The following is a 27,827-nucleotide window of genomic DNA, read 5'->3' as shown; positions in this document are numbered from 1 at the left end:
ACACGACGTAATCGTAACTGTGTAAAATTAGGCAATTGTTTGAAGATGGTAATGAACTAAATCCCCATGAGAAACACACATGTTACATCCATGGGAAGAAGCCTGGGGAAATACTCCAGAACATGAAAGTGACATCAGACCGGGCACAGACTGAAACCCTGAGCTGTCTCCTTCAGCTTTATGGGCCTAGGCTCAAGCCTTCAAGCCCCTCAATCTCTCTTCTCTCTGATTTTTCTTTTTTTCTTTTCTTTCTTTCTTTTTTTTTTTTTAAAGATTCTTTTATTTTTTAAGTAACCGCTACACCCAAGGTGGGGCTCGAACTCACAACCCTGAGATCAAGAGTCACATGCTCCACCGGCTGAGCCAGCCAGGCACCCCTGATGTTTCTTTTTATTCTGAACAACAACAATAATAAAATCCTAACGCCCCGAAACATTGAGATCATAGTATCTGGGATTTGGGGAATTCATGTCAGTCCTCCATTCATTCTCTCCAGCATTAAGTATGCACCTCTGGTGTGCCTAGTCCTGCACGGGCGCTCTGGGAAATACAAAGGAGTCTAAGAATATAAAACGATGGCCCAATCCAGGAGCTGAGGTGTCGCTTTGTCGTTCTCCCCAGGAAGAAGCAGTCAACCCCGGCACCCCAGCAAGGGCCCGGATTGCGGCAAGGAGGCCGTGATCAGGCCAAGCCAGGAAGTGAGCTGGGGGTGCTGCCTTCCAGGGTCCCCGCGGCACAGGAAGGGCAGCAGCAACAGGGCTCAGGGAAGGAGACCGAGGACCAAGCGGGGAGACATCAGAACCCAGGGATGGTGGAGGGTCAAGCCCCCGAGAGCCACCAGGTAATGTCCACGGAGATGTGACAGGAGGGCACAGAATGGCTGCTCTCTGGGGGAGACCAAGGAGCCTCCCGGGGCCCCCCCATTTCGTGTCTGCTCCTCTCTGTGCCCTGGCGATGTCGAGTGCCCAGTCTGTGTGGGTCACTGGAATATTCTGGATATTCTTGATCGCCCACGGCAAGCCTTTACAACCTGTTTCCGGAGTGGCCCCACAGTATGTCAAGGGGCGATGGAGGCAGGGAGGACTTGGGGGTTACGTGTAGGATAAGAACGGGCACATGTTGGATTTAAAAAGCTCAGACAAAGTTTTCTTCACGCTAGGATATCCTAGAAGCTGCTTCTTAGCGGCCGAGCTTTTGTGGGACCTCGCAGGAGACGGCTAGAGCGCGGTGCCTTTTTCGAACTCATTTGACTACAAAATACCTTTTCACTTATTTTCATTTTAAGATTATTTCCTTAGAGCTTCAGTGAGGTATAATGGACACACGCTCGCACATACTCCAACTGTACAACTTGATGTTTTGGTGCACATGAAGCCAGCACCACAATCAAGAAAGCAAACCTTATCTGTCACCTCCCCCCCCCACTAAAATTTCCCCAGGCCCCTTAAACAGGCTCCAGGCTCTGAGCCATCAGCCCAGAGCCCGACGCGGGGCTCGAACTCCCGGACCGCGAGATCGTGACCTGGCTGAAGTCGGACGCTTAACCGACTGTGCCACCCAGGCGCCCCGGGCTGGTCTTTAATTTTAAGTGTTCTGATAGGTGCCTCGTGGACTCTCATGGTGGCCTGGGTTTGCATGTTCCTAATGACTAACGATGCTGACCATTTGTAAATGCGCTTCTAGGCCATCCGTATATCTTCTTTGGAGAAATGTCTATTCAAATGCTTTGCCCGTTGTTTTCATCGGACTAGTCATCTTATTGTTGAGTTGTAGGAGTTCTTTATATATGGTGGATACTAAACTCTTATGACACAAACGATTTACACACTTTTTTCCTTCCATTTTGTGCATTGTCCTTTCACATACTGCCTTTAAAAAAAAATCAGATTCTTTTCTTCTGATTGAGTTTGGAGAGTTCTTATATATTCTGAACACAAGTCCTTTATCAGATGTGTGATTGGCGAATGTCTTTCCCCCAGTCTGTGTCTTGTCTTTTCCATTCTCTTACCAGTGACTTTCAAAGAACAGAAGTTCTGAATTCTGATAAGGCCGAATGTATCAATATTTTCGTTAGGGCTTGATTTTTTGGTGTTGTTTCTTAGACATCTTTGCTTAACCCAAGGTCACATCAGAAGTTCTCCTATGTTTTCTTCAAGAATTTTTTCATGTCAGGCTTAACATTTACATTTTAGGATCCGTTTTGAGTTAATCCTTGCGCGTGCGTGCATGCGTGTTAGATAGTGGTTCAGTTTTTTGCGTGTGGCCATCCATCCATTCCAGCGCCATTTACTGAAGACTCCTTTCCACACTGGGTTTGTACCTTCGTGGCAAACCAGTTGAACGTGCATGTGGAAGCCTATTTCTGGACTCTCTTTGTTCCATTTATCTCTCTGTCCTCATTCCGGTATCACACTGTGTTGATCATAAGTCACTTTATAATAAGTCCTGTGTCAGTTGACGTAAAACTCCTTTTTTAGGGATTCTTGTACTCTGAACCCTCCTCGGGAAACCCTATTTAAAGGGAACTGCCTCACTTCCTCCAAGTTCCCCTTCTATTCCTATGACTTTGGGTGGGCCATGACTCCTACGGGCCCCAGCGTTTCATCCCTGAACACGAGAATCTGTGCTGCTTTCTAGGGGTGCTGGGAGCACGCAGTAAGAGGACGCTTGCAGTGCCTGGATGAGACTAAGCCTGTGATAACTGGTCTCCAGGTGACTGTGGAATTCACCTGGGAGCCAGGATGGGACTCCTCATTTTGGTATCCTTGTCCTTGGCAGGACCCAGAGTGGCGGCCTCCCCCAGGTCACCAGGCAGCTAATGGGGAAGACATAGTACAGCCGGTGAAGGCTTTTTGCACCTCGGACAGCCGTGGGCAGCAACCGGGAGACAAGCCCGCCGAGGAGGTGGACACCCCATGTATCAGGCCACAGGGGGCTCTGCCAGAGCCTGGCCCAGGGGGACATGAGGACAGTTCTCGGGGGGCAGGGCCCCGAATGCCCCTGGCAACTCTGGAGGAAAAGACGGCCAACTCCTTCCCACCATCCACGCCAGGACCTGACCCCCCAAAAGGAGGGTAAGCCATCCCCTGATGCCATCCCCTACCCCACTCCCTGGCCCAACGAGGACATGCTTCTGGTAAGTTACCGGTGAGGTGAATTCTAGTCCTGACTCCTCCTGACCTGATGTAGGACCTCGGGCAAGTCACGCCCCTCTGGGCTTCAGTTTCCCCATCTGTATGATAGCTCTGACACCAGAATTCTTTGTGCTGCAAACCTGTGCTGTAAGGGCCTTGTCCTCACGTGGGGATGTGAGGGAATGAGGGGCCCCATCTGAGTGTCCTGGGGGCGGAGGGACGGTCGGCGCAAAGGACAAGCCTTGAGCTGAGCCCCTCTGCCATCCCGGGGTCTCTCCCTTGTTTAGGGTCGAGGGGGTGGAGACCCAGCCAACACCAGGGCCTGTTCCTCCACCAGTAAGTAGACCCAGAGTGGGGGGTGGGGAGGGCACAGGTGGGCAGGAAGAGGAAGGAGGGGCTGTGGTATTTGGAGTCCAGCTGGGGAAGGCGTAAGTGTGAGTGTGTACGTGGAGGCACACGCATGCGTGTGTGTTTGCACGTAGGCGTGTGTGTGCGTCTTGGGGGGGGGGTGGTGGTCAGAGGATGCCCTTGTACTCTGGAGCTTGGAAAGAGGAGCAGAGCCCTGGGCTGGTAGCTGGAGGGGTTGGTCAGGGGGGAGATTTTTTTTAGGAAGATAATAACGGACGAAGCAGAGCCGATACCCTCAGGGACAGGGTGTGAGGCAAGCCCTGTGTCTCATCCGGGAGAAACGGCCCAGGAGTCTGTGCGGCATGGCCTGGGGGCTGGAGGTGGACTGGGGACGGCCCATCCCTGTATTGGGAGGGACAGACGCAGGAGGTGGCTGGATTTGCCGGACGAATGAGTGGGCATTTATTAGGCGCCTCGCATGCGTCGTCCCGGGCAGTTATGGAGGAAAGAGGCAGACCAGGGCCCGGAGCGCGAGTGGCAGGAAAAGCTCGGGTGGGACAGTCTGGCTGGCGGGAGGCCTCCCGGGTCCCTTCCCGTGTCCTGTCCCCAGGAGATGAGGGACACTGGAGAGAGGAGGGACCTGGATCCCGTGCAGAAGCAGCCTCAGGCGCCCACGGTGGCCGCCGGGGCCCAGAACCTCGGGAACCTTCGGCAAGGCTTCATGAAGTGCTTGCTGGAGGTGGAAGAGGCGGAGGCCACACATCGGAGGGCGACGGCCAAGGCCCGGGCCCTGCCAAACCGGAAGTCCCCCAGGACCCTGACCCCTGTGCCCAGCTCAGCCCCCAGCCTGCTTCTGACCCTGCCTCAGACCCCCGCGCCGGCCCCTGTGATGGCCCCATCCTGGGCCCGGTGGCCAGCCCCCGGGCCAATCCCCGCCCCTGGGGGCACCCCGGTCCCAGGGCCCGCGGTGGCCCTGCCGCCCCCCACCCTGGACGCGGGCTGGAGAAGGACAGAACTCCTGCACCCGAGCGGAGACAGGAGCCTGAGCAGCTCCAAGGCACGGTAGGAGCCACCCCGCAAAGGGCGCCCAAGGTCGCAGCCCGTGTCCCAGTGTCCCTGTCACTGCACCTGTTCCTGCTCGGGTGTCCTCTCTCCGTTTCTCCTCGCTTCCGGTCCCCTCCCTCCCCCACACCTAGGTCTTTTTTCCCCCCATCTCTGACAGCTTTTCCCTTCCTAACCCTCCCACAGTGTGTCCCTTCCCCTCATGGCCCCTCACCCCTGCCGCCTCCTCACCGGGGGTCACTCTGAGAGACTCTCTTGACTTCCCAAGCGTCTTCCCGGTGCCCTCCCCTGTCCCCCGCTTCCCCCTCACCCTCCCCTAGCTTCCTGGGGGAGGCTCCGGGCCAGGGAGGGTGGCTGGACATGTGCCCCTGCCCCGGTCCGTCCTCTGCAGGCAGGAGCTGGAGGAGCGCGGCCTCCTCAAGCTGTCTCAGACCCGGGAGGAGAGGTCGGAGGAGCACCTCACCCTGAAGCAGGAGGAAGGTGAGGGCAGCCCCGCCGCACCCCACCCCAGCCCCAGGAGGGCACACGGATGTCCTCCTTCCGCCCTTCTCTCCTCTCCCAAGTCTGTGACCTCTCCGTCAGCCGTGGCCGGCCGTGGCCCCTTCTAGCTTCCCCGAAAGTGCTCTCTGGCTCCCCGTGACCCCTTCCTGGGGTCTGTTCTATGCGCCAGACTTCAGGGTCTATCATGTGCCAGGCACTGAGTTAACACAACTGCTCTCAGAAGAGGCACTGTTCTGTCCATCTCACAGATAGGAACATCGAGGCTCAGAGAAGTACAGCGACTCACCCACGGCAATTGTAGAGTTTGCTTGGGCCGCCACAACAGAGTATCCCAAACTGTGTGGCTGAGCATTTATTTCTCACAGCTCTCAAGGTTAGAAGTCCAAGATCAAGGTGTTGGCAGATTTGGTGTCTTCTGAGGCCTCTCTCCTTGGCTTGCAGGTGGCCGCCTCTCCTTGTGTCCTCGTGTGGTCCTCCCTCTGTGCACACTCATCCCTGGTGTCTCTTCCCACATTTCCTTTCCTTGTAAGGACACTCGTCACATTGGATCAGGACCCATGCTACTGTCACATTTTAACTTAACCGCCTCCAGGGGCACCTGAGTGGCTCAGTCGGTTAAGCATCTGGCTTTGACTCAGGTCATGTGAACTCACTCTTGGGAGTTCGAGCCCCACGTCGGGCTCTGTGCTGACAACTTCAGAGTCTGCTTAAGATATTCTCTCTCTCTCTCCTTCTACCCCTCTCCCCTGCTTGCGCGCTCTCTATCTAAAACAAAACGAACAAAGAAAAAATTTAAAGGGGCACCTCGGTGGCTCAGTCGTTGGGCGTCTGACTTCAGCTCAGGTCATGATCTCACAGTTCGTGGGTTTGAGCCCCGCGTCGGGCTCCGTGCTGACAGCTCAGAACCTGGAGCCTGCTCTTAATTCTGTGTCTCCCTCTCTCTCTGCCCCTCCCCTGTTCACACTCTGTCTCTCTCTCCCTCAAAAATAAACAAACATTAAAGTAAAAAAAAAAATTTTTTTTTTAATTTAACTTAACCACCTCTTTAAAGGCCCTGTCTCTAATGCAGTCACATGCTAAGGTAGTGGGGACTAGGGCTGCAACAGAGGAATCTGGGTGGGATGCAATTAGCCCATGAGGGCAACGCGGCTTATTGTCAACTGGTGGAACCAGCTGTCTCTCTAGGTCTGTTGACTCTCCCTGCATTTTGCCGTAACGAGAGGGCTGAGAAGCCAGGCACTCTCACGTTATGACCAGGCCGTGGCTTTGGTATCAGTTGGTGCTTTTCTGGAATTTTCTCAGTGTGCTTCCAGCCCTCTGCTCTGGTCCAGACAAGCTATCCTAGAAGCCTCGTCCGTGCAGATAATTGACCACACAGCACCAAAGCCAAAGAGTCAGAAAGACCTGCCTGGCTAGTCTCTAAGCCTCAGTTTCCCTATCTTTACAAAAGGAACACGCATTCGACTCTTAGAGGTTGTCATAAGAATTTAATATGAGAACACGGCCGTAAAGAGCCCAGCACGGTGCCTGGCACATAGCAGGGGTGCCCTCAATAGGGCGTGTGCCCTCCTGGTACAAAATGAAGATCGCTAAGGAGGTTAGCATTTGGTGCACCAGCTGAACCCTTGGCCTGACCTTGTAATAGAGAGTAGAGTGAGTAGAGTGCGTGAGTGGGACTGCGCCTTCCACTGTCGTCCTTTTAGTGACCTTTGCCCCTCCTCCCAGCCATGGTGTTAAAGGATGCCGGGGCAGGAGGGTGGTTGGAAGGGGTGGGATGAATGGTAGCAACAAGCAATGTCCCTGCCTCACGTGACCCCGCGGCGCCCCCCCCCCCCCCCCAGCCTTCCGCAGCTACTTTGAGGTCTTCAATGGCCATGGCGAGGTGGACGCCCAGAGCCTGGAGAACATCCTATTGCTCGTGGGCATCTCCCTGACACCGGCCCAGGTAGAGGACGCCCTGATGAGTGCTGATGTTGATGGTGAGTGGGGGGAGGCGTCATTCTCAGTCCCAGGCCTGAGGACCAGCCACGTGGGACCTTCATGGTCACATAGGGCCCCGCGCTCAAAGGGCCCTGTGCGCAGTTTAATGGTCTGCTGTCACAGTCTGGAAACTCTTCGTAATTTTTGAGTGAGGGGCCCCACCCTGCGTTTTCATTTTGCACTGGGGCCCACAAGTTATGTAGCTGGTCCCGGCCCCCACGGTTACTGCTCTCTGAGCACCCACTCAGTGCCAGGTCCTGGGGACCCAGAGATGACCGCGACCTACCTTCTGACCCCAGGACGTAGGTGATTCCTCAGACTCCTCCCTTTTAGGCCCTCACGTGTGCTTCACAGGACATTCTCCCCACTTGGTCGCTCCTTTGACCAGCTGTGTGATCTTGAACAAGCTCACCACGCCTGTTGCTGTAAAATGGGTCTGATAGTAGTACCCATCTCACCAGGCTACTGAAAAGCAAATGAGACGATCCAGGCAAAGCATTGAGCACAAGGCCTGGTGCACAGGACGCGTCCAGGAGACGTTAGCCTGCTGGTACTATTCATCCACCAAATATTTATTCAATGCTCACTGTGTGCCCATTCCCGTGCTGGGCAGTGAGAATAAAGGGATGTGTAAGACCCATGAGACCTGCCCTTGAGGTGCTCACCTAGACAGGGACACAGAAGTAGGAGTCATCAAAGGAAGAAGTACTTAAGGTGGCTTGGAGGAAGGGATCAGGGAGGAAGGCTTCCTGGAGGAGGTGATGCCTGAGGCAAATTGTGAAAGATTAGACAGGGGTTAGGTGGGGAGAAAAGGAAGAAGGGCATTCCTGGTGGTGGAAATAACGTAGACAAAGGGAAGAGGAATGGGGGGGGGGTCAGGGGAATCACACGTGGTTTGATTGGCTAGATGCACGACACGGGGAGCAGTGAAGCTGTAAGGGTCCTGGGGTCCTGGCCACTACCTGGCCTCCTGTGTTTCCTCCATCACTGTACAAGGGCGAATCCACACACACAAGCCAGGAATTGACCCCAGTTCTGCCCCTATGTGACCCTCTGGCAACTGCTTTCTACTCTCCGTGCCTCAGGCTTTATCTGTGACATGGGGATAAGAGTATTAAGCACCTCCAGAGGGTGGTTTTCAAGATTAGAGACCATTCATTCATTTGTCTAGTAGTTCAGAGAACATCTGCTGTCTTGTTTGTTTTTTTTTTTTAATTTTATTCATTTAAGTAATCTCTACAACCCAACGTGGGGCTTGAACTCACAACCTTAAGACTAAGCCTCACGTTCCTCCAACTGAGCCAGCCAGGCACCCCCAAGACCTACCTGTCTTAAGTCCTGGGCGTACAGCGCAGAACAACACAGACCCAGTCCCTGCCTTCCAGAACCTCCATTAAATTTATGAGAGTGGTTAATGGGGCAGCTGACTCGGTCAGGTGTTAGTCAGGCAGAAGCACACGTAGGATGCTTACTAAGTGAGGGAGTTGGAGGACAGTAGAGAGGATTCGGGAAGAGGAAGCAGCATGTGCAAAGGCCCAGAACAGGGAACGTGGCCCCCCGTGGAAGAACAGGCTCGTGCCGGAGGCGCTTGGCACCAGGTGAGGCCAGAGACAGGTAACTGGGCCTTGAAGGCCGAGGTGGGACTCTTGTGGGTGCATAATTTTCGTGCAGTGACTGGCACATGGTGATAATAACAGTCACTGACATTTAGTGAGCTCGTAAGAGATGCATGGCCCTGTTCTAAACACTTTGCCTCGCGTGATCATCCATGATACAGGGATGACTATAGATGAGAAAACTAAGGCTTGGGGGGGGGGGGGTTCAGAGACTTTGTGAAGGCTGCAAAGATAGCAAGTGGTGGACTGGGGATGTGAATCCAGGCTGCTATCTCTAGGACCCAAGTTCTGGGAGCTTCCCACGCAGGAGATTTTAATTTTCGCCTTCCACTTTCCCGTCTGCTCCACAGATATATGCATTGAATACATGTGATATATGTGTTCAGTGTGTGCCGTATACGTGTTTTATCATCAGACCCATTGAGTAGATGCCAGTAAGCACGCCTGGGCTGCAATGCCTGGGACCCGCCCACTGTTGTACCTCTGGCCTCCACAGGAGATGGTCGTGTAGGCTTCAAGGACTTCTTGGCTGTGATGACAGACAGCGGGCGTTTCTTCTCCTCCGTGGGTGAGCAGGGATGAGCCCAGAGCAGCGAGAGTTCGGGGAGGGGCCTGGAGGCCGGTGGAGGGTGGGTCTCCGGAGCTGCCAGATGGTAACGGCAGACATCATCCCATGTCCCCAGAACAGAGCGCCCTGACGGACACGGCTCCCCCCAACCCCCACACTCTGCTCTTTGAGATCCTGTCCCTGATGGTGGAGATGCTGGCCCTACCCGAGGCAGCCTTAGAGGAGATCACCGAGTGAGTGGGGCTGGTGGCTGGGGGTGGAGGGTCGCAGACCCAGAAATGGCAGCTCGTATTTTGACAGCTGATAGTTAGGGTTCCTGGTCGCAAGTGAAAGACACCCAAATAAGACTGGTTGAAGCAAAAGGGGAATATATTGGCTCACATAACTGATCGTGTCTCAGGAATGGCTGGATCCAGGAGACCGGATGATACCATTAAGGCTCGGTCCCTCCTATTCATCTCTGTACACTGGCTCCAAGCTCAGCTAGGCTCTTCTCACCGTGGGAAGGATGGCAACTGGCAGCCCCATATTCACACCCTCCTAGTTTAACAACCTCAGCAGCAAGCAGCAAAATTCTTTCTTGCTCTATCAGTGTTGCGATCGCAGGAAAGGAATGTAATGGAGGCTGCCTGGGGCCAGAGAACACTAGAGATGGAGGCCTCCCCACGTTTCCAGAGTGGGCTGGTGGGTGGTTAGTGGTTCGTTTCCAGAGTGAGCTGGTGGGTGGTTAGTGGTTCGTCTAAAGAAGGTATGGCTACATACAAACGGAACATCGACACTCAAGGGCTAAAAGCTACACATGACAGGAGAATGCCCCAGCTGGTCTCTCTGTGTCCCCCACAGGGGCTTGTCCCTGTCGCTGAGACCAGGCCTTGTCCACATGGGGTCAGAGGAGGGGGAATGATAGCAGGCTGTTCCAGCTTAGCAACCCCCCAGCCCCTGTAAAGTACTCTAAATATACATAACTCTGAAGAACATACATGTATAATTTTAAAACCAATGAAACAAATTCCCATGTGTCCATGTCCCCAGTTTAAAAATAGATCCTGTCCAATAACCTCAGAGCCCTGTGGGCCCTGCCCTAATCACAAAGCACTCTCTCCCCAAACAAGAACGAATCCTTACTCCCTTGCTTTCTGTTCTTAAGTTCTCACTGCTTGGTTTTTTTCCCCCTTTGTTTATTGAAAATTTCAAATATGCAGCAATTGGAGAGAATTTCACACGAATGTTTACATACCCACCACCTAGATCCCATCACTGCCCGTCCTCCATACTCATTTTATCTGCTGTCTACTCAGCCCTCTAGTCACCCATCCACATTGGGTTTTTTTATTCATTTCAAAATAAATTAGGGTCATTTTCCTCTAAATACTTCGGCAAACATATCCATAACTGAAGATCAAGGGGCGCCTGGGTGGCTCAGTCGGTTAAGCAGCCGACTTCGGCTCAGGTCACGATCTGGCAGTCCGTGAGTTCGAGCCCCGCGTCGGGCTCTGTGCTGACGGCTCAGAGCCTGGAGCCTGCTTCTGATTCTGTGTCTCCCTCTCTCTCTGACCCTCCCCCGTTCATGCTCTGTCTCTCTCTGTCTCAAAAACAAATATACGTAAAAAAAATAATAACTAAAGATCAATATTTCTCTAGAGGTTTGTTGTTGTTGTTGTTGTTGTTGTTTTTAAATCCCTTCTTGCGATATAATTTACATTCAGTGAAGCACACAGATCGTCAGGGTCTGGGTCGCGGCAAACGCCCACATCCGGGCAACCTGAACCCCTCTCAAGGTATACAGAACTTTACCATCACTCCGGAAAGGGCCCTCCTGACCCCTCCCAGTCGCCCTCTGAACCCACCCCTGCGCAGGCCATCGCTCTCTTCTGGTTTGTTTTCCATCACAGATTGGTTTTGCCTGTAGGCAACTTCGCATCAGTGGAGACATACGGTTTGCAGTCGTAGTGTGGCTTCTTGAACTCAGCACAGCGCTTTTGCGATTTGTCCATATCGTTGCTGAGTGTGTCCCATTTACGAGTCTACCATAGTTGGTTCATCCATTCTTTTACGGATGGATTTCTTTGTTATTTTATTTTATTTTATTTTATTTTATTTTATTGATTGACTTATTTTTAAATGTTTATTTTTGAGAGAGAGAGAGAGAGGCAGAGCGTGAGCAGGGGAGGGGCAGAGAGAGACGGAGACACAGAATCCAAAGTAGGCTCCAGGCTGTCAGCAACAGAGCCCAACCCGAGGCTCAAACTCACAAGATGTGAGATCAGGATGCTGAGCCACCCAGGCGCCCCCCACCCTTTTCTTTTTTTAATTTTTAAAATGTTTTTATTTATTTTCGAGAGAGAGAGAGAGAGAGAGAGAGAGACAAAGAACGAGTGGGGAGGGGCAGCGAGAGAGAGGGAGACACAGAATTCGAAGCAGGCTCCAGGCTCTGAGCCGTCAGTCAGCCCAGAGCCTGATGTGGGGCTGGAACCCGCAAACTTCCAGATCATGACCTGAGCTGAAGCTGGACGCTTAACTGACTGAGCACCCAGGCGCCCCGTATGGATGGATTTCTGAGCTGTTTCCAGCATGGAGTTATAATGAATAAAGCTGCCATTAACATTTTTGTACAAGTCTGTTTGTGGACACATATTTTGGTTCTCTTGGGGGAACATGCAGAAGGGAATTGTAGGGGTTTGTACGTTACCTCTGAGAAATCACCACACTTTTTTCCAAGTGGCGGTACCGTTTTACAATCCAACGAAAAATATGAGGGTTCCAGTTGCCCCCACCTTCTATAAATTTGGTAGTCTTCTTTCTGGTAGGTATGCAGTGGTGCTTTCTGATCTTTACTCACACTTGCTTGTGTTCCTGAATACTTTATTGTTTGGCCTTTCATATTTTTGAACTTTATATGAGTAGACTCATACTGTAGTAAGTTGTTACTTGTTTTTTCTCCTCTACATTATCTTCTTGTGATGCATCCATGTTCTTGTGTATAACTATTGATCATTGATCATTTTCTTTCTTTCTTTCTTTTTTTAATGTTTATATTTATATTTGAGGGAGCTTGAGCGAGAGAGGGGCAAGGAGGGGGGACAGAGGATCTGAAGACGGCTTTATGCGGATAGCGGCCAGCTCAACGCAGGACTTGAAATCACGAACCATGAGATCATGACCTGAGCTGAAGTCAGACGCTCAGCCAAATGAGCCACCCAGGCGCCTTTGGTATGTCTGCCCAATACCAAAGGCTCAATACCAAAGGTTGAGTTTATTATTTTCGCTGCTACATACTATTATGTATGACTATATCACAATATATTTATTCGTCCTGCTGATAGGCATTAGGACTATGTTCGGTTTCCAGCTATGATAGAAACAGTGTGAATATTCTTGTATGTGTCTCCTGGGACACATGGGCAAGAGTTTTTCCCGAGCAGAGGTTTTCAAACTTTTTAGTCAACCTCCCTTTACACTCTTAAAAATTACTGGGGAGGGGCGCCTGGGTGGCGCAGTCGGTTAAGCGTTCGACTTCAGCCAGGTCACGATCTCGCGGTCTGTGAGTTCGAGCCCCACGTCGGGCTCTGGGCTGATGGCTCAGAGCCTGGAGCCTGTTTCCGATTCTGTGTCTCCCTCTCTCTCTGCCCCTCCCCTGTTCATGCTCTGTCTCTCTCTGTCCCAAAAATAAATAAACGTTGAAAAAAAAATGTTTATTTGCTTTTAAGAAAGAAAGAGCAAGCAGGACAGGGGCAGAAAGGTGGGGGGGTGGGGGGGGCCAAGGATCCAAAGTGGGCCCGATGCTCAGCTCGAACTCATGAACATCGGATCATGACCTGAGCCAAAGTCTGACGCTTAATCGACTGAACCACCCAGGTGCCCCTGCAATTTGCTTTAGTTGAAGCATATGAAGAACTCAGATAGGTAACTGTAAGAGGGAGGATGCTAATAGCCTTTTCATTTCATATCTACATATCATGTGGATATTTTTTTTGATATGACACCAGACTTGACAAGTGGTAGACGCTTCTGCGATTGCGATGTGAAATCTGAAACCCTATCAATGAACTTTACTATTTTATTTGATATTATTTGAGTTTAATTATTTAAGCAATCTCTACATGCAACATGGGGCTTGAACTCATGATCCTGAGATCAAGAGCCACTCACTCTACCAACTGAGCCAGCCAGGCACCCCTGTACTCTTTAAATAAAAGTCTACTGGTCTGTCTTATAGTTCGAATGGCTCTTCTCCCATGAATGTTTTCCTGACATGCACTGGTTATTTGGAAATACTATGTATCTTCCAAATGTTGATATTATATTCAGTACATATATAATATACACTAATATATATAGTACAAATATATTAAATCAGTACATATATAATATACACTATTATCACTAACATCAGAAAAGTCTTTAAGTATTAGAAGTGTTGTGTGTGGCTATAGTTGATTTCATTTTCACTGCTATAAATAAATTATTTTGTATAAGAACATGCATATGCCCATATTAATGGATTTAAGTTTCCCCAAATTCTAACTTTTTTCTTGAAAGCTTTAATTCTATCACAGGCAACAAATGCTGTCAGTTTTCCTTGAAGCGATGGGCTAACTTCATCCACTTTTAGAGAAATGCCTGCCCAATACCAAAGGCTCAATAACCATAGTTTGTCTTTCTTTCAAGTAAAAACGCCATTTAATACCTATGGGAGGAAAAGGTTTTCATTACTGTCTTTTTTTTTTTTTTTTTTTTTTTTTTGAGAGAGAGAGAGGGAGCATGAGCGGGGAAGGGTCAGGAGAGAGAGAGAGAGAGAGAGAGGAGACCCCCAAGCAGGCCCTGCATCAACAGTGCAAAGCCTGATGCAGAACCGTGAGATGGTGACCTGAGCTGAAGTCAGACGCTCGACCGATTGAGCCGCCCAGGAGCCCCTTCCCTTACTGTCTTAAGAGTTTCCAACTGGGACTGACAGAAGATAGATGAACAGGAGCGGGAGCCTAGAGCTGGCTCAGTCAGAAGAGCATGTGACTCCTGATCTCGGGGTCATGAGTTTGAGCCCCACGTTGGGTATAGAGTTTACTTAAATAAAACTTAAAAGAAAAAGATAGATGAACGAGAGAAAAGCATACGAATCTTCTTTATATGCACATGGGTGCCCTCATGAGAAAAATGGAGAACCAAAGGAAAGACTCGGCCCGAGTGTTTACATCCTAGGTTGAACAGGGACTAGTGATTGTGCAGAAGCAAAGCAACGATAGAGGCGACGAAAGAAAGAGAAGAATTATTTTAACAAGCTCTGTTATGGAGTCCTCTTAGTCAAGGCCCCTCATCTCTTGTGATAAGAATGTTTCTTCCTCCTGGTACAGAGAGGGCACCTTTCACATGGGAATTTTATCACCTGCATTTAGAAAGAGAGAGAGAGAGAGAAAAAAAGATTTGAATGTTCTTCTGGTATCTGCTGTTTTTCAAGTGCTTTGAACTAAAATAACCATATGCCGAACTGGCCTGTTTTGCAATGGCATGTGCCCTCAACTCCTTCATTCCCCCCAACCAGAAACTTTCCTGTAAGCCTCCTTTTTTTTTTTTTCTCCCCCTGTAAACTTCATATATTAAAATCTTAGTTAGGGGCACCTGGGTGGCTCAGTCGGTTGAGTGTCCGACTTTGGCTCAGGTCATGATCTCGCGGTCCGTGAGTTCGAGACCCATGTCGGGCTCTGTGCTGACAGGCTCAGGGCCTGGAACCTGCTTCGGATTCTGTGTCTCCCGCTCTCTCTGACCCTCCCCTGCTCATACTGTCTCTCTCTCAAAAATAAAATAAAGATAAAAAAAAAATTTTTTTTTAAATCTTAGTGGCTAGGGGGAGGAATTCAAGTTAGAAGTTGTGAAGTAAGATATCTGTAAAAGGGGGAGAAAACCAGATTGTAACAAACAGGAAAGAACAAATCTAAGCACGCCGTCCCCATATTTCACTGGCTCATTCTATCAGTCCTGAGACTATAGGTCAGTTGTCGGTATTCATCCTACTTTGGGTTCGTTCAGCTTCCTGGATTTATAGTTTCTAGTTTTTATCAAATTTATTAAATGTAATTTGTTAGATGTAAAATGTACATTTTTCTTTAAATATTATTTTTATATGCCCCCCTCTCTACTCCTTCTGGGATTCCAATTCCATAGCACTTAAAATTGTTTCCTGGGTGCCTGGGTGGCTCAGTTGGTTGAGTGTCCAACTCTTGATTTCGGTTCAGGTCACGGTCTCAGGGTTGTGGGATTGAGCCCAACATTGGGATCTACACTGAGCATAGAGCCTGCTTACGATCCTCTCTCTCTCTCTCTCTCTCTCTCTCTTAAGTAAATAAAAAAGCATTAAGAAAAATTGTTTCCTAGGTCACTGAGGCTCTGATCATTTTGATAATTTTCTCTGTGCGCTTCACTTTGAATAGTTTCTATTGTTAAATGCTCATTTGCTTATATTTTCTTTTGCTGAGTCTCATCTGCTCTTCAGCACATCCGGTTAATTTTTCATTTCAGCTTTTGCAGTTTTCCTGTTTACATATTTCATTTAGTTCTATTCCATGGTTTTATTTCTCTCATGTTCATATTTCCTTTAAATCCTTGACCATATTTATGATAGCTCATTTAAGGTCCTCTTCTGCTAATTCCATCATCTTTCTCATTTCTGGGTCTGTTTATATAAACTTCTTTTTCCTTTTTTACTGGTCATTTTCCTGCTTCTTCTCATGTCTGCTATTTTTATTTATTTATTTATTTATTTTTATTAAAAAAATTTTTTTTAATGTTTATTTTTGAGACCGAGAAAGACAGAGCATGAATGGGGGAGGGTCAGAGAGAGGGAGACACAGAATCGGAAGCAGGCTCCAGGCTCTGAGCCATCAGCCCAGAGCCCAACGCGGGGCTCGAACTCACTGAGCGGACCGCGAGATCGTGACCTGAGCTGAAGTTGGACGCTTAACCGATTGAGCCACCCAGGCGCCCCTCATGTCTGCTATTTTTAATTAGATGCTGGATATTGGGGCATTTCCTTTATTGAATGTCTGGATTTTCATCTTTTTGTTTTAAAGTTTATTTATTTTGAGAGAGAGCGAGAGAAAGCGAGAGAAAGGGGAGGGACAGAAAGAGAGTGAGAGGGAGGATCCCAAGTAGGCTTCTCACTGTCAATGCAGAGCCACCCAGGTACCCCTGGATTTTGTACTTTAAAGTGTTGAACTGGGGGGCAGGTGGTTAAGTTACTGAGGATAGTCTTCTTTCTTTCAAGGTATTGTTTTATTTTATATTTTATTTAATTTTAATTTTATTTTATTAATTTAATTTTATTTTATCTTATTTTATTTATTTTATTTTATCTTATCTTATCTTATTTATTTTATTTTATCTTATCTTATTTTATTTTAATTTAGTTTAATTTAATTTTATATTTTATTTTATTTTATCTTATTTTATTTTATTTATTTTATCTTATTTTTAATTTAATTTAATTTTATTTTATTTTATTCTATCTTAATTTTATTTTGTCTTATTTTATTTATTTTATTTTATTTTATTTTATCTTATTTTATTTTATTTTAGTAAACTCTACCCCCAGTGTAGACTCACAACCTGAGATCAAGAGTCACAGGCTGTACTGACTGAGCCAGCCAGGTGCACCTCTTTTAAGGTTTTAAAGCTTTGTAAGGGAAGATCCAGAATAGTCTCTACTCTAGGGTTGATTTAGTCCCAACTACTTAAAAGGAGCCATCTAAGATGTCCACTAATTCCACAGGTGTTCACCAAAGTCTTTCTGCTCTGGCCGTTTGAAACTCGTGTGTCTTTCAGTCCTAGGTAAACTCTCCTCCCTGTTTTTTGTTCTCTGTCTGGCTTCGTAAAAGTTCACGCTACGTGTGTACTGCTCAGGACGCAACCAAAGACTTAAGAGTACCCCATGCATATTTCGGCAACTCTTTCTTTGCCTGGCTCCCCTCTGTGATGTTCTGATACACTAATCCCAGGGGCCTCCCATCTTCCCCAGCTACGATGTCTGTCCTCGTACCTCAGTGAATCTACTGTTCTGCTTGGGATACCACTTCCCGCACTGCAGTCCAGGAAGTACCTCCAGGCAAAGTTCTAGAGAGATCACCTCATCGGTTTCTCTTCTCTCAGGGATTATAGTCTTGTGCTGCCTGTTGGTCAATATCTGACAAGAATTTCACATAGTTGGTTCATGTATCTAGTAATTTATGGCAGAAGGACAAGTTCAGTACGAGTTGTTTCATTATGGCCAGAAACATAATTCTGTTCATTTGTTTTCAATTTTTTTTCCTGTTTTTCAGATTGGGTGATTTCTATTGATCTGTCTTCAAGCTTACTAATTCTTCTTTCTGCTATCTCCAATCTTCTGTGAAGCCCATTCAGTGACTTTTTCACTTCAGTTATTATACCTTTCAGTTCTAGAATTTCCGTTTGTTTCAGGTCTGTAGTTTCTGTTTCTCTATTCATTAAGATCACATTTTCCTTCAATTATTTCAATATATTTTTAATAGCTCCTTTTTTTATTTTGTTATTTTTTTAATATAATGTTTTTAAAATTTACATCCAAATTAGTTAGCATATGGTGCAACTATGATTTCCGGAGTAGATTCCTTAATGCCCCTTACCCATTCAGCCTATCCCCCCTCCCACACCCCCTCCAGTAACCCTCTATTTGTTCTCCATATTTATGAGTCTCCCATGCTTTGTCCCCCTCCCTGTTTTTTTTTTTTTTAATTTTTAAAAATGTTTGTATTTACTTTTGAGACAGAGAGAGACAGAGCATGAGCAGGGGAGGGGCAGAGAGAGAGGGAGACACAGAATCTGAAGCAGGCTCCAGGCTCTGAGCTGTCAGCACAGAGCCCGATGTGGGGCTTGAACTCATGGACTGTGAGATCATGACCTGAGCTGAAGTCAGACACTTAACCGACAGAGCCACCCAGGCGCCCACCCGCCCTGTTTTTATATTATTTTTGTTTCCCTTCCCTATGTTAATCTGTTTTGTCTCTTAAAGTCCTCATCTGAGTGGTCATAGGATATCTTTCTCTGACTAATGTCACTTAGCATAATACCCTCCAGTTCCATCCACGTAGTTGTAAATGGCAAGATTTCATTCTTTCTGATTGCCAAGTAATACTCGTGTGTGTGTGTGTGTGTGTGTGTGTGTGTGTATATATATATATATATATATATATATATATATATATACACACCACACCTTCTTTACCCATTCATCCATCGATAGACATTTGGGCTCCTTCCATACTTTGGATATTGTTGGTAGTGCTGCTATAAACGTGGGGGTGCATGTGTCCCTTCAAAACAGCACACCTGTATCCCATGGATAAATGCCTACTAGTGCCATTGCTGGGTCGTAGGGCAGTTCTATTTTTAGCTTTTTGAGGCACCTCCATACTGTTTTCCAGAGTGGCTGCACCAGCTTGCACTCCCATTTAATAGCTCCTTTAAAGCCACCGTCTACTAAATCCAACATCTGGGCTACCTCAAGGTTGCTTTCCATCAGTTTATTTTTATGGCCCTTACTATGGACCACATTTTCCTGTTTCTTTGCATGTCTGATAATTTTGTTTTGTGTCCTGGACATTTTAGATGATATGATTTAGAGACTGGATTCTGTTGTGTTTAGAGACCAACCTCTTCCCTTGAGGAGTGTTAATTTTTTGTTTTTGTAGGCAGTTCAATTACTGGCTGATCACTCTGAATTTATGTAGCCTTGGGTTTTTTTTTTTTCTTTGTTATGGCATATTTGTGAAAAGCCTAGGTGTTACCTAAACCTTCTAACTTGGTAGACTCAACTTCCAAACTCTTCTTCCTGTGGATTTTAGTTTTAGGGAAAGTCTACAGCTGACAGAGATCGTCAGACTATTGTTCGCAGGTCACACACAGCTCACTGTTTTTATAGTTAAACTTTTATCAGAACACAGCCACATCCATTCATCTACTATGGATTCCTTGATGTGACACACTGGCAGCGCTGAGTATCTATCATCACTTCTGTGATACGAGATTGTCTACTTCTCCTTGTAGTTCTATCCGGTTTTACTTTATATTTCATGTTTGGAATTTTGTATTTCCTGACGAACTGAACATTTTATCATATTCTATGGTAATCGTTTGTGTCTCTAGTGATTTTTTTTTTATCCTAAGGCTTAGCTTTTTAAATATTAATATGGCTATAGCAACTTCCTTTGGTCAGTATTCAACTGACAGAACTTTCTTTATCCTTTGAGTTAATTCTTAAAAACTAACGTGTACATTGTTTAAAAAGCCAAACAGTCCAAAAAGCTTCATAATAAACACTTGTAGTTCCCCACACCACTCTTCACCATGCTTCCCACTCCCTGAAGTCTCCCTTATCAAGGCAAATACTTTTTGACTCTCTCCTTACTTCTAAATAATATGCTTGTACTACAATATTTTAGTTAGTGATTTTTAGACTTGTATCTATTGATTTCCTATTAATGTATGGATTTAGCTGTCTGATATGACTATCCCCTAAACTCTCCTCTACCCATTCTAATATAATTTTTGAGTCAGTAATTTGGGGGGAGGGTTCTATTATTATGGTTATGCAATTTTCTAATAGCTGAGTTTTTTTTTTTTATTATACTATGATTTCACTTCCTTATCTTTTTAGCTCCTGAAGTTGACAATTGCCTTGATGTTTGTTTTGTACTCATTAATAATTTCTGTGCCTTCTTAGGATTTCATTTTCTTGGAGGCATGTTCTAAATAATTCCATTCTTCTTATTTTTGGATTCTTTTCAGGCCTGTTGCAGAGTTGTCATCCCGGGAGTCTGTTGTCATCCTAGGTATTCTTCCTTTCCTCTGATTAGAATTCTGTTTGTTAGATTACATTGTCTTACTTTTTCTCGGTTTGCTTAATCTTTCTTGGTTTGTTTGGTTTGATTAAAAAATAATAGGAGGGGCATCTGGGTGGCTCCATTGGTTAAGTGTCTGATTTTGGCTCAGATCATGATCTCATAGTCCATGGGTTCGAGCACTGTGTTGGGATTCTGTCTGTCTCTCTCTCCCTCTTTCTCTGCCTCTCTCCCACGCGCACTCTCTTGCACTATTTCTCAAAATAAATGAACTTAAAAAAATAATAATAATGGGAGATGTTTCCCTAGTAACTTTTTTGGGTTAGAAAGGCAGTGATTCAATAACTGGTGCAGTAATGCCAGCCCTCGAAATGGCCCTATTCTTTTAAGCTATAGTGATCTAATCTACACTTGTCCTTTATGGCAGTTGCAGTACGAATGTGGGATCTCCCTTCACCATCTTCCTTTACCTTTGCTTCTCTTCTGTGTTGGATTGCCTGTTTTCTGTGTGTATATATTCTTTTTCTGTTTTTGGTTTATGCCCTCATTTTGGAAGGGTATGTCCTCCAGTAGCTTCTTGAAAAAGAATGCATGGGATGCAGAATTTTCGAGATTTTATGTGTCTGCAAAAGGGTTTATAATCACACACTGAGCAGTTTAGCTGGGTATAGGATTGTAGATCGGCATATTAGTTCAGGAATAGACCCCATGCACTATAGTTCAAACAAGATAGTTTATTTCTCTCTTATATTGACAGTCCAGGAGAAGCAGGCAGGAAGACAAGGCTGCCCAGCGCACAACATATAGCTTCTTTCTAACTTATTGTTCCACCATTCCCTAGGTCAAGCCTAAGCCAATTTACCAGCAACACATCTTAATTCAAGTCCTTGGAAAAGGGAGACAGGAAGTGGAGAGCAAGCAATTTCCTTTAAAATTGTGACCGAGAAAGTTGCACACACTTTGCTCATGTCCTTTTGGCCTCTGTGGGGTGAGGTTATTTTCTGGTTCATCTTTTCACTCAACACGTTGCCTTTTCAGATCCTCTTTTTACAGAGGGGTCCAGATCCAACTTTCACGTGAGGGCTCTGGTATTCAATTTCTATGTTCTGGTGTGAAGCTCATTAAAACCCCAAATTCCAGGCTCCAGAGATCAGCAGAGGCCCTAGCAGCACCAGCAGCTTAAGCCTTAGGGTTTCCCAACACCAAGTAGCATGCCCACCCCTCACCACTGCCTCAAAGCCCTGGGTGGACTGGCCCTGCCATCTTGCTGCACACGTCGCCCCCTCTTTTTCACACAGCAGCCTCTAGCCCCTCTGGCTTCCCTGCCATTCCTAGAGCCCACTGTGCTCTTTCTCACCTCATGGCCTTCCCACATGCCATTCTGTCTGCCTGAAAGACTTTCTCCAGAGATATCCATCCGACTTTCTCCCTCCCCTCATTCTGCTCAAACACCACTGCCTCTGAGACTCGCACCGAGCACTGCAAGCGAAAATGGACCCTCGTCACTACCCTACTACCCAGCTTTACTCGCTCTCAGAACACCCACCACTCCTGACGGGGTATCGTATTGATTTGTTCACGGTCCGACTCTCCCACTAGGTGTGTGCCCAGGTGGTTGATTTTAGAAAGTGAATCCAGGGAGGAGTGACAGGAGGAATGTGAACAGAACGATGCAAGCGTGTGTTAGTGAGTCAACCACCCCCAGGATCTTCTGAGGAGACTGAATGGTGGCTCAGAATTCTGTCCGGAGCACACAAAGAAACCCGTATCCCTCAGCTGCTAGCTCCTTTGGTCAAGGGTAGACCCCACAGTGGTTTAATTCCCCTGGACTTCTGGGTTGCTTATGTGTCAGAGAAGCTCCAGGTAAGAGGCTTCTGAGGTGAGGCCATGTCAGACTGTCCCCGGGCAAAGCTGCTGAAAATCCACGTGGGAATGGTCACTGCAGCAGTGGCTGGAGTGAGAGAGGGGCTGAGAGAGACGAGGAGGCAGGGGCCTGTATGGAGATCTCTTGCTGCTTTCGCCAAGCACTTAGATGAGCAGCCGGCATGCGGTAAACACCCACTGAATATTTACTGAATGGATGAAAGGTGCTGCGGTCTAGAGGGTAGGCAGGTAGCAATGAGTCAAGAAAATAAAACTCAAATAAAACTCAGATCCGGAAGATGAGCAGGTTAACTGCACAGCTGCCTTGCAGAGCACGTGTACATCTAAGCAAAAATACCAGCGACAGACATCATAGTAACATTTACCAAAGCTCTTTCCATGGGCCGATTTTCTTGAATACTTGATGGGTCTGGTTATTTAATCCTATAACATGAAAACTGACCCGTTTTACCCAGGGGAAACCTGAAGCCCAGAGAAGTCAAGTGACTTGCAGTGACAGGGTAGAGGTAACCACTTCCCTTGAGGGGTGACCGGAGCCCACAGCAAGGCAGTGACTTGCCCACAGTCATGAGAAGTCAATGGCAGAGCTGGGACTAAAACCCAGGTCTCCCAACTCCTGGGCTTGTGTCCCTGTCCCAGAGCTGGCCAGACAGACCAGGGGCTCAGAAAGAACGAGTGGGGAGGAGGGTGAACTACACGCAGCCAGGCTGAGCGGGGCGGGCACTGCCTCCCCAGCTATTACCAGAAGAAGCTAGGCCGGCTGCGGTCCCGGAAGAAGCTTCCCCGCAACCCCCAGCAAGCAGACACCTTGGAGGTCCCGGAACGAAGGGTCCTCAGGATCCTGAGCCGGCTGAAGCAGCAGAACTATGGTGAGGGCCTTGGGCATGGTGAGTTCTCCGCATTCCTGCCCGCCTGGCCTCTCCCTGGGCCCCCGCGGCCACACCTCGTTGCTGCGTGACATGGTTGCCCACGTTGGGCCTACCTGTGGGCGGCAGTCAACGGGCTGCAAATCGCTCCTCCGCCTCTAGCTCTCTGACAGGGGCCCCCTGCGCTCTTCCCCCAGGCCTTAACCCTGAGCACATGTTGGTCCCAAGAGCCTCAACTGAGAACGAAGGGTGATTGGCCATCCCAGCTCACCATTTACTGAACACCCACTGGGGTCACTCCCCATGCTGGGACTTCGTACAGGGGCTAGAATTTAGCCCTTGCCATCACGTTCACCCCGTTTTACAGAAGAGAACAGTGAGACAGAAGTTTAAGCAACTTGCCCAAGGCCCCACAACTAGCGTGTGTCAGAAAGGGCAGTGTGGACCCAGGTCTGATTCCAAAACCTGTGCCCTTTTCACTGGGCGAGGCTGCCTCCCCATAATCGCAGGTGCCACCAATTAGATCCCTACTGTGTGCCAAGTGATGGGCTAGGAGCTTTCCAGAGTCTCTCCGGTGTACTGACTGGACCGCCAGGACCCATCACAAAGACGTGTCCTCCTGTGCAAGCCGTTATTAGCCCTCACACCGTGCTCAGGATTTAGCCGAGTGCTCCGCGCGTGTTGCCCCTTTAATCAGCTCTGAGAGGTGGGCACCACGATCACCTCCAGTTTACCCAGAGGCTCAGAGAGGTTAAGCGATTTGCCCAAACCCACCCAGCTCATTATGTGGCAAAGGTGGGATTTCAGCTGGGTGGGCCAGCCTCCCGAGGTCGGGTGCGCTCTGGAGCCTTCCCCTCTTCTGACTCCTCCTCCCTTTCCAGCTGCCAATCTGCAGAGCCCCTACGCCCAGGTGCCCTGCATCCCACTCTATCCGCGGCTGGACAAGAAGATGGCCCGACGGAAGCAGGGCAGCCACTACGTGCTAGATCAGTGTACCCCCACCAGCCTGGGCCCCGACATCCGTAGCCTTTTCTTCCAGTCAGGATCTCAAGGAAGCAGGTGGGTGTCCAGAAGGCAGGGGCTCCAGCCCAGGCCCATCCACCTCCTTCTTTATGAGGCGCTGGCCTAACCCGAGGGGAATCCAGCCTTCCAAGAGAGGATACCTGGGACACTGCTGCTCTAGGGAGGAAAAGGGGGAAAGGACGAAGCAGTAAGAAACGAACCTTTGTTTGAACACTGTGTGCCACGGCGATCGTGCCTGTCACAGCACTTACGCCTTCCTGTGCCCAGACTCAGCGGCACATGCTGTCCTTCTCTTAGGCTGGCACCGCCTGCCTTCCCCACACAGGGGGTTTAGCTCTCAAGTCCTTTGCCTGCGTCTGACTCCCGTGTCAGGAGCAGCAGGCAACAGGGACTGCTGGGTGGAGGAAAGCTTCACCCGCCAGTCCCCTTCCAGGCACCTTGGGGGGTAAAAGAAGTCTGGACTTGCAATCAGGCCCCCGAGCCTGACTGCTTGGCTCCATCACTTCCCGGGGAAGGCCTCCTCTCCCCTGGGACACGTGGGGATGGCTCGTTTCCTCCCACCCTTCTCGCCTCTCTCCCTAGGGAACACAACTCAGAGAGCCGAAAGTGGCTCAGCTCTGTGCCAGCTCGAACCCACTGACCTACGGAGTCTACTCGGGGCAGCTGCTGTCCAAGGCCTGCAGATGGACAGGTCATCAGGCAGGTACTGCTGCCGAGTTTTGCTTTTGTGGCCTGGTAAGCCAATAAACACCGAGAACCTCGGCCTCTGCGTCTGGCGCCAGGGAAGGCCCCCACGCTTTCACCCCTCCACTCGGCTCTTGGCCTGCAGGGCCCTGGCTTCCCCCAGGCTTGGGACACCCTGAAACGAGACACACCTCACGACCCTGCCCAGGGTTAGGGCGCCTGCTAGAGGGGCCCAGGGTGCAAAGTCTTGACCTCCTACGCACTCTCGAAGCACAGAGCTGGGACTCGCCGCAGAGGAGTGTCTCCCCTTTTGGACTAGGATCCCCACGAGGACAGGAAGCATCTCTCCCCTCTTGCTCGAGGGGAGCGGTAAATCCAAGGGGAGTACCTGGGAAAGATTCTGGACCCTGAAAGGGGCAGCCAGACCCTGCAGAAGGGCAGGAGGGGGTCTCAGCCATGCTCTCACCAACGGAGCCCCAGGACCCATGGGGGCCCTTCTCTTGAAACCTAAGGGTGTGTGGGTCTTTGCCCCCCAACCCACATGCCACCCCAGGCCTACTTCTCTAACCAAGAATGAGCTCCTCCCTGGGACTGAGCAGGGGCAGCTCCCCCAGCAGTTAAACAGGCAGGCACAGCAAGAGGTTAGGAGGCCAGGGACTGAAATGAGGACAAGGCTCTGACAAGTTTAAAACATGTATTTAAAATACAATTTATAAAATGCTTAATCTGCCGACTCAGGAGCCCGCGGTGCGGGGTGGGGTGGGGTAGGCAGCTGCCCGCTAGACCAGCAGAGCAGGACTGCAGGGGTGCGGCCCTTCCTCCCATGCCCTTCTGTTCAGACACCCAAGGGGCCCATGTGCACCCCTGGGATCACACGGCCAGAAAACAGGACCCCAGAGGTTTCCAGAGTCTCTGCTTACCAGGGAGGCTGGGGCAGCCCTGCCGGCCCATCCCTGAGCAGAGCATCCCCACATGGGGCAGAGCAGGGTATGGCTGGGCTGGACAGGGCAGGGCGGGGCAGTGGGCTCTGGAAGGGGCTGATGGTAGCAGATAGGGTGTTGCCTCCTGCCTGCAGGTGGGGAGCACCCTGATTGAGTGGGCTGAGAAGGGTTGGTCACCAGGCCCGGACCCCCAGCTCCTTTGGTTATAGGCTGACATCAGAATAGTGGCTCATGGGAAGCGGTTAGCTGGAAGGTCTGAGGCCTGGCTCACGGGGTCAGGGAGGAGCTGGGGGAAGGGGACAGTACCATGAAGGCAGATAAAGGGGCAGCAGCCTCAGGTTTCTGCCCCCCATCCCCCTGGGGTTTTCCAAGCCAAAGCCTGCAGCTTACTTTAAAAAAAAAAAAAAAAAAAAAAAAAAAAATTAAAAAAAAAAAAAAGCACTTAAGGAAAGTTACAACTACCAAAAAAACAAAAACAAAAAAACAAAACAAAAAAAACAGAAACAACCCACACACAAAATCCAAACCATTCTCCCATCTCCCCTCCCGCCTCCCCCCAACACAATACAGTTCATTTTCACTTTTTTCTTTCTTTTTAAAATCTTGCCTGCCACCTCTCCATCTAGGAAGCCAAGGGTACGGCCGCTGGTGGCTGGTGGCAGGCACACAGCGGGCAGAGCCGCATCTTTGGCCAGAGGGAGGTGGGAACACCCGTCCCTACTCCATCGTCAATCCACAGACGCCCATCAGCCAGCCTTCCCATTGGCTCCCACTAGGGGAGGGGTGGGCAAGAACAGGTGGTCCCGACGGCTGCGCATCGGCACTCCTGGCCGTGCCACCTGGCCTACCTCTGTGCCCGTCTCCAACTGAAAGGACGGTCTCATCTTGGGCCAGAAACCACTATTACATGAGGGACGGACACTATACATCTAGAATGAGGAAACTCGGTCAGGGCAGGGGAACTACAAAGACAGCAGCCAACTTTCTCCCTTGCCCGCTCCCGGAGGGAATCCCTCCTCAGAACGGCCCGTGGGCACAACCCAACGCCCTGTGGGTTCTCCATGACTGAAGTTCTGTTCCAGCTCTGCTCGCGGACAATTTCCTGGCTTCTCACGGTTATAAGGCTGTGCTATGGACTAGCTGCTGCTTCGACTGGCAGCCGGCCCTTCCTAAGCGGGAGGTGCAGCGGGCTTGCTGGGCCCGGCCTACATTCCCACAGGGCAGGGCTGAGAGCCAGGTGAACCAAAGGCGGAGTGAGCCTGCAAAACCGTGCTTGCCACCTTGGCCACCACAAGCTGCCCTAATCACAAAACGTCATACCGCCCACTCCAAAACTCATCCACTGAGCGGGGAGGCCATCCGGCTGGCTGAGGGATAAGGCGCAGTGCAACGGAAGAGACCAGAAAGCCTGAGAGGACCCAGATTGTACACACACACAGCTGCTCCGGGCAGTGCCCTCTTAGCCTCTTCCACCTTAAAGGGCCAAAGCAAATCTCTAGGCTCCAGGGACAGAGGGGGGAAACTGACTTCATTCCAAGCCCCCGCTCCGGAAAAATGGGTGAAGGGTCGCCTGGGTTTATGGGAAACCAGCCTGTCATCACCAATCTTTGCAATGCACAGCTTGCCTTTTCCCAAATGGATTCAGAATGGTCTGCTCCCAAGGTAGTGATTTCACAAAGGAAATGTACCAGGAACGGTTACTGAGCTGGTGCCATCCGCAGAGATGGTGCTCACAGACCCTCCGGAGTGGGAGGATCTCTCCACCTTCCGAACACACTAGGCAGGAGGCGCAAAGTCCTGGAGCCACTCTCTCCTGGCTCTCCTTGTGCTAACAGCCAAACACTGAGCAAGTCTCACACCCCTTACTTCTGAGCTCGGAGTGCATCTCAGTCCCTGCTCCCTTCTAGAAGGAGCAAGCCTGGCTGGCAGGAAACCGCCCTGAGGGGTATGGGAAGGGGAAGTCTGTTCACTTTCCCTAACTCCCAGAATACTAGAGGTGGGGTTAGCACCCTCCCCCAGGCTCTCTGAGCCTGTAGAGCTAGCCCAGTCTCAGATAGGGCCAAGATGCCCCTGGGACTCAGCTGGGGGAGGGAGGTATAGGCATGGGGTGCTCATCTGTCCTGGGGGCTGCAGAGCCCTGCCCCTTTTCTGGGCGGCAGTAGGAATACAGAAGCTAAGCTCACCAAAAACCTATTGGTTAATGTTTCTAGTGAATTTCCCAGAAACATTTTTAAGTAGACTACCAAACTACCCTTTCTCAATTAAAAATTCATTAAACTGCTAAAACCCCTCCCATGCACTTTTTCTTGCAAATCAGAGATTTGTATAAACAAACAAAAAATAGGAAGGAGAAAAAAAAAAAAAAAAAAGAAAGGA

The 27,827-nt window shown here is 49.2% G+C and overlaps 1 protein-coding gene and 1 long non-coding RNA gene across 6 annotated transcripts in view; one reads left to right on the top strand and one right to left on the bottom strand.

Moving 5' to 3' along the window:
• Positions 1 to 24,589, top strand: part of SPATA21 (spermatogenesis associated 21) — a 34,698-nt gene extending 10,109 nt beyond the window's left edge. For 4 of the 5 annotated variants that reach the window (XM_040462424.1, XM_040462407.1, XM_040462400.1 and 1 more), the window contains 10 exons: positions 622 to 841; positions 2,779 to 3,074; positions 3,422 to 3,470; positions 4,093 to 4,544; positions 4,936 to 5,024; positions 6,887 to 7,024; positions 9,138 to 9,209; positions 9,325 to 9,442; positions 22,673 to 22,806; positions 23,685 to 23,932. In XM_040462424.1, coding sequence (XP_040318358.1) covers positions 622 to 841; positions 2,779 to 3,074; positions 3,422 to 3,470; positions 4,093 to 4,544; positions 4,936 to 5,024; positions 6,887 to 7,024; positions 9,138 to 9,209; positions 9,325 to 9,442; positions 22,673 to 22,806; positions 23,685 to 23,932 — 1,816 coding nt within the window. Of the gene's footprint in view, positions 1 to 621; positions 842 to 2,778; positions 3,075 to 3,421; positions 3,471 to 4,092; positions 4,545 to 4,935; positions 5,025 to 6,886; positions 7,025 to 9,137; positions 9,210 to 9,324; positions 9,443 to 22,672; positions 22,807 to 23,684; positions 23,933 to 24,408 lie in introns of those variants that run through there. The other variant, XM_040462433.1, reaches the window with a different exon arrangement.
• LOC121021809 (uncharacterized) lies at positions 1,998 to 9,206 on the bottom strand. Its single transcript, XR_005786689.1, has 2 exons — positions 9,123 to 9,206; positions 1,998 to 2,511 (listed from the first exon to the last, which is right to left on the bottom strand). It is a non-coding gene; the product is annotated as an uncharacterized LOC121021809 (long non-coding RNA).
• Positions 24,590 to 27,827: the final 3,238 nt, after the last annotated feature.

Source organism: Herpailurus yagouaroundi, unplaced genomic scaffold, assembly GCF_014898765.1.
Source record: "Herpailurus yagouaroundi ecotype Mexico unplaced genomic scaffold, PumYag 77, whole genome shotgun sequence".
Classification (NCBI taxonomy): Eukaryota; Metazoa; Chordata; class Mammalia; order Carnivora; family Felidae; genus Herpailurus; species Herpailurus yagouaroundi.
This window is presented reverse-complemented; position numbering and strand designations above follow the sequence as displayed.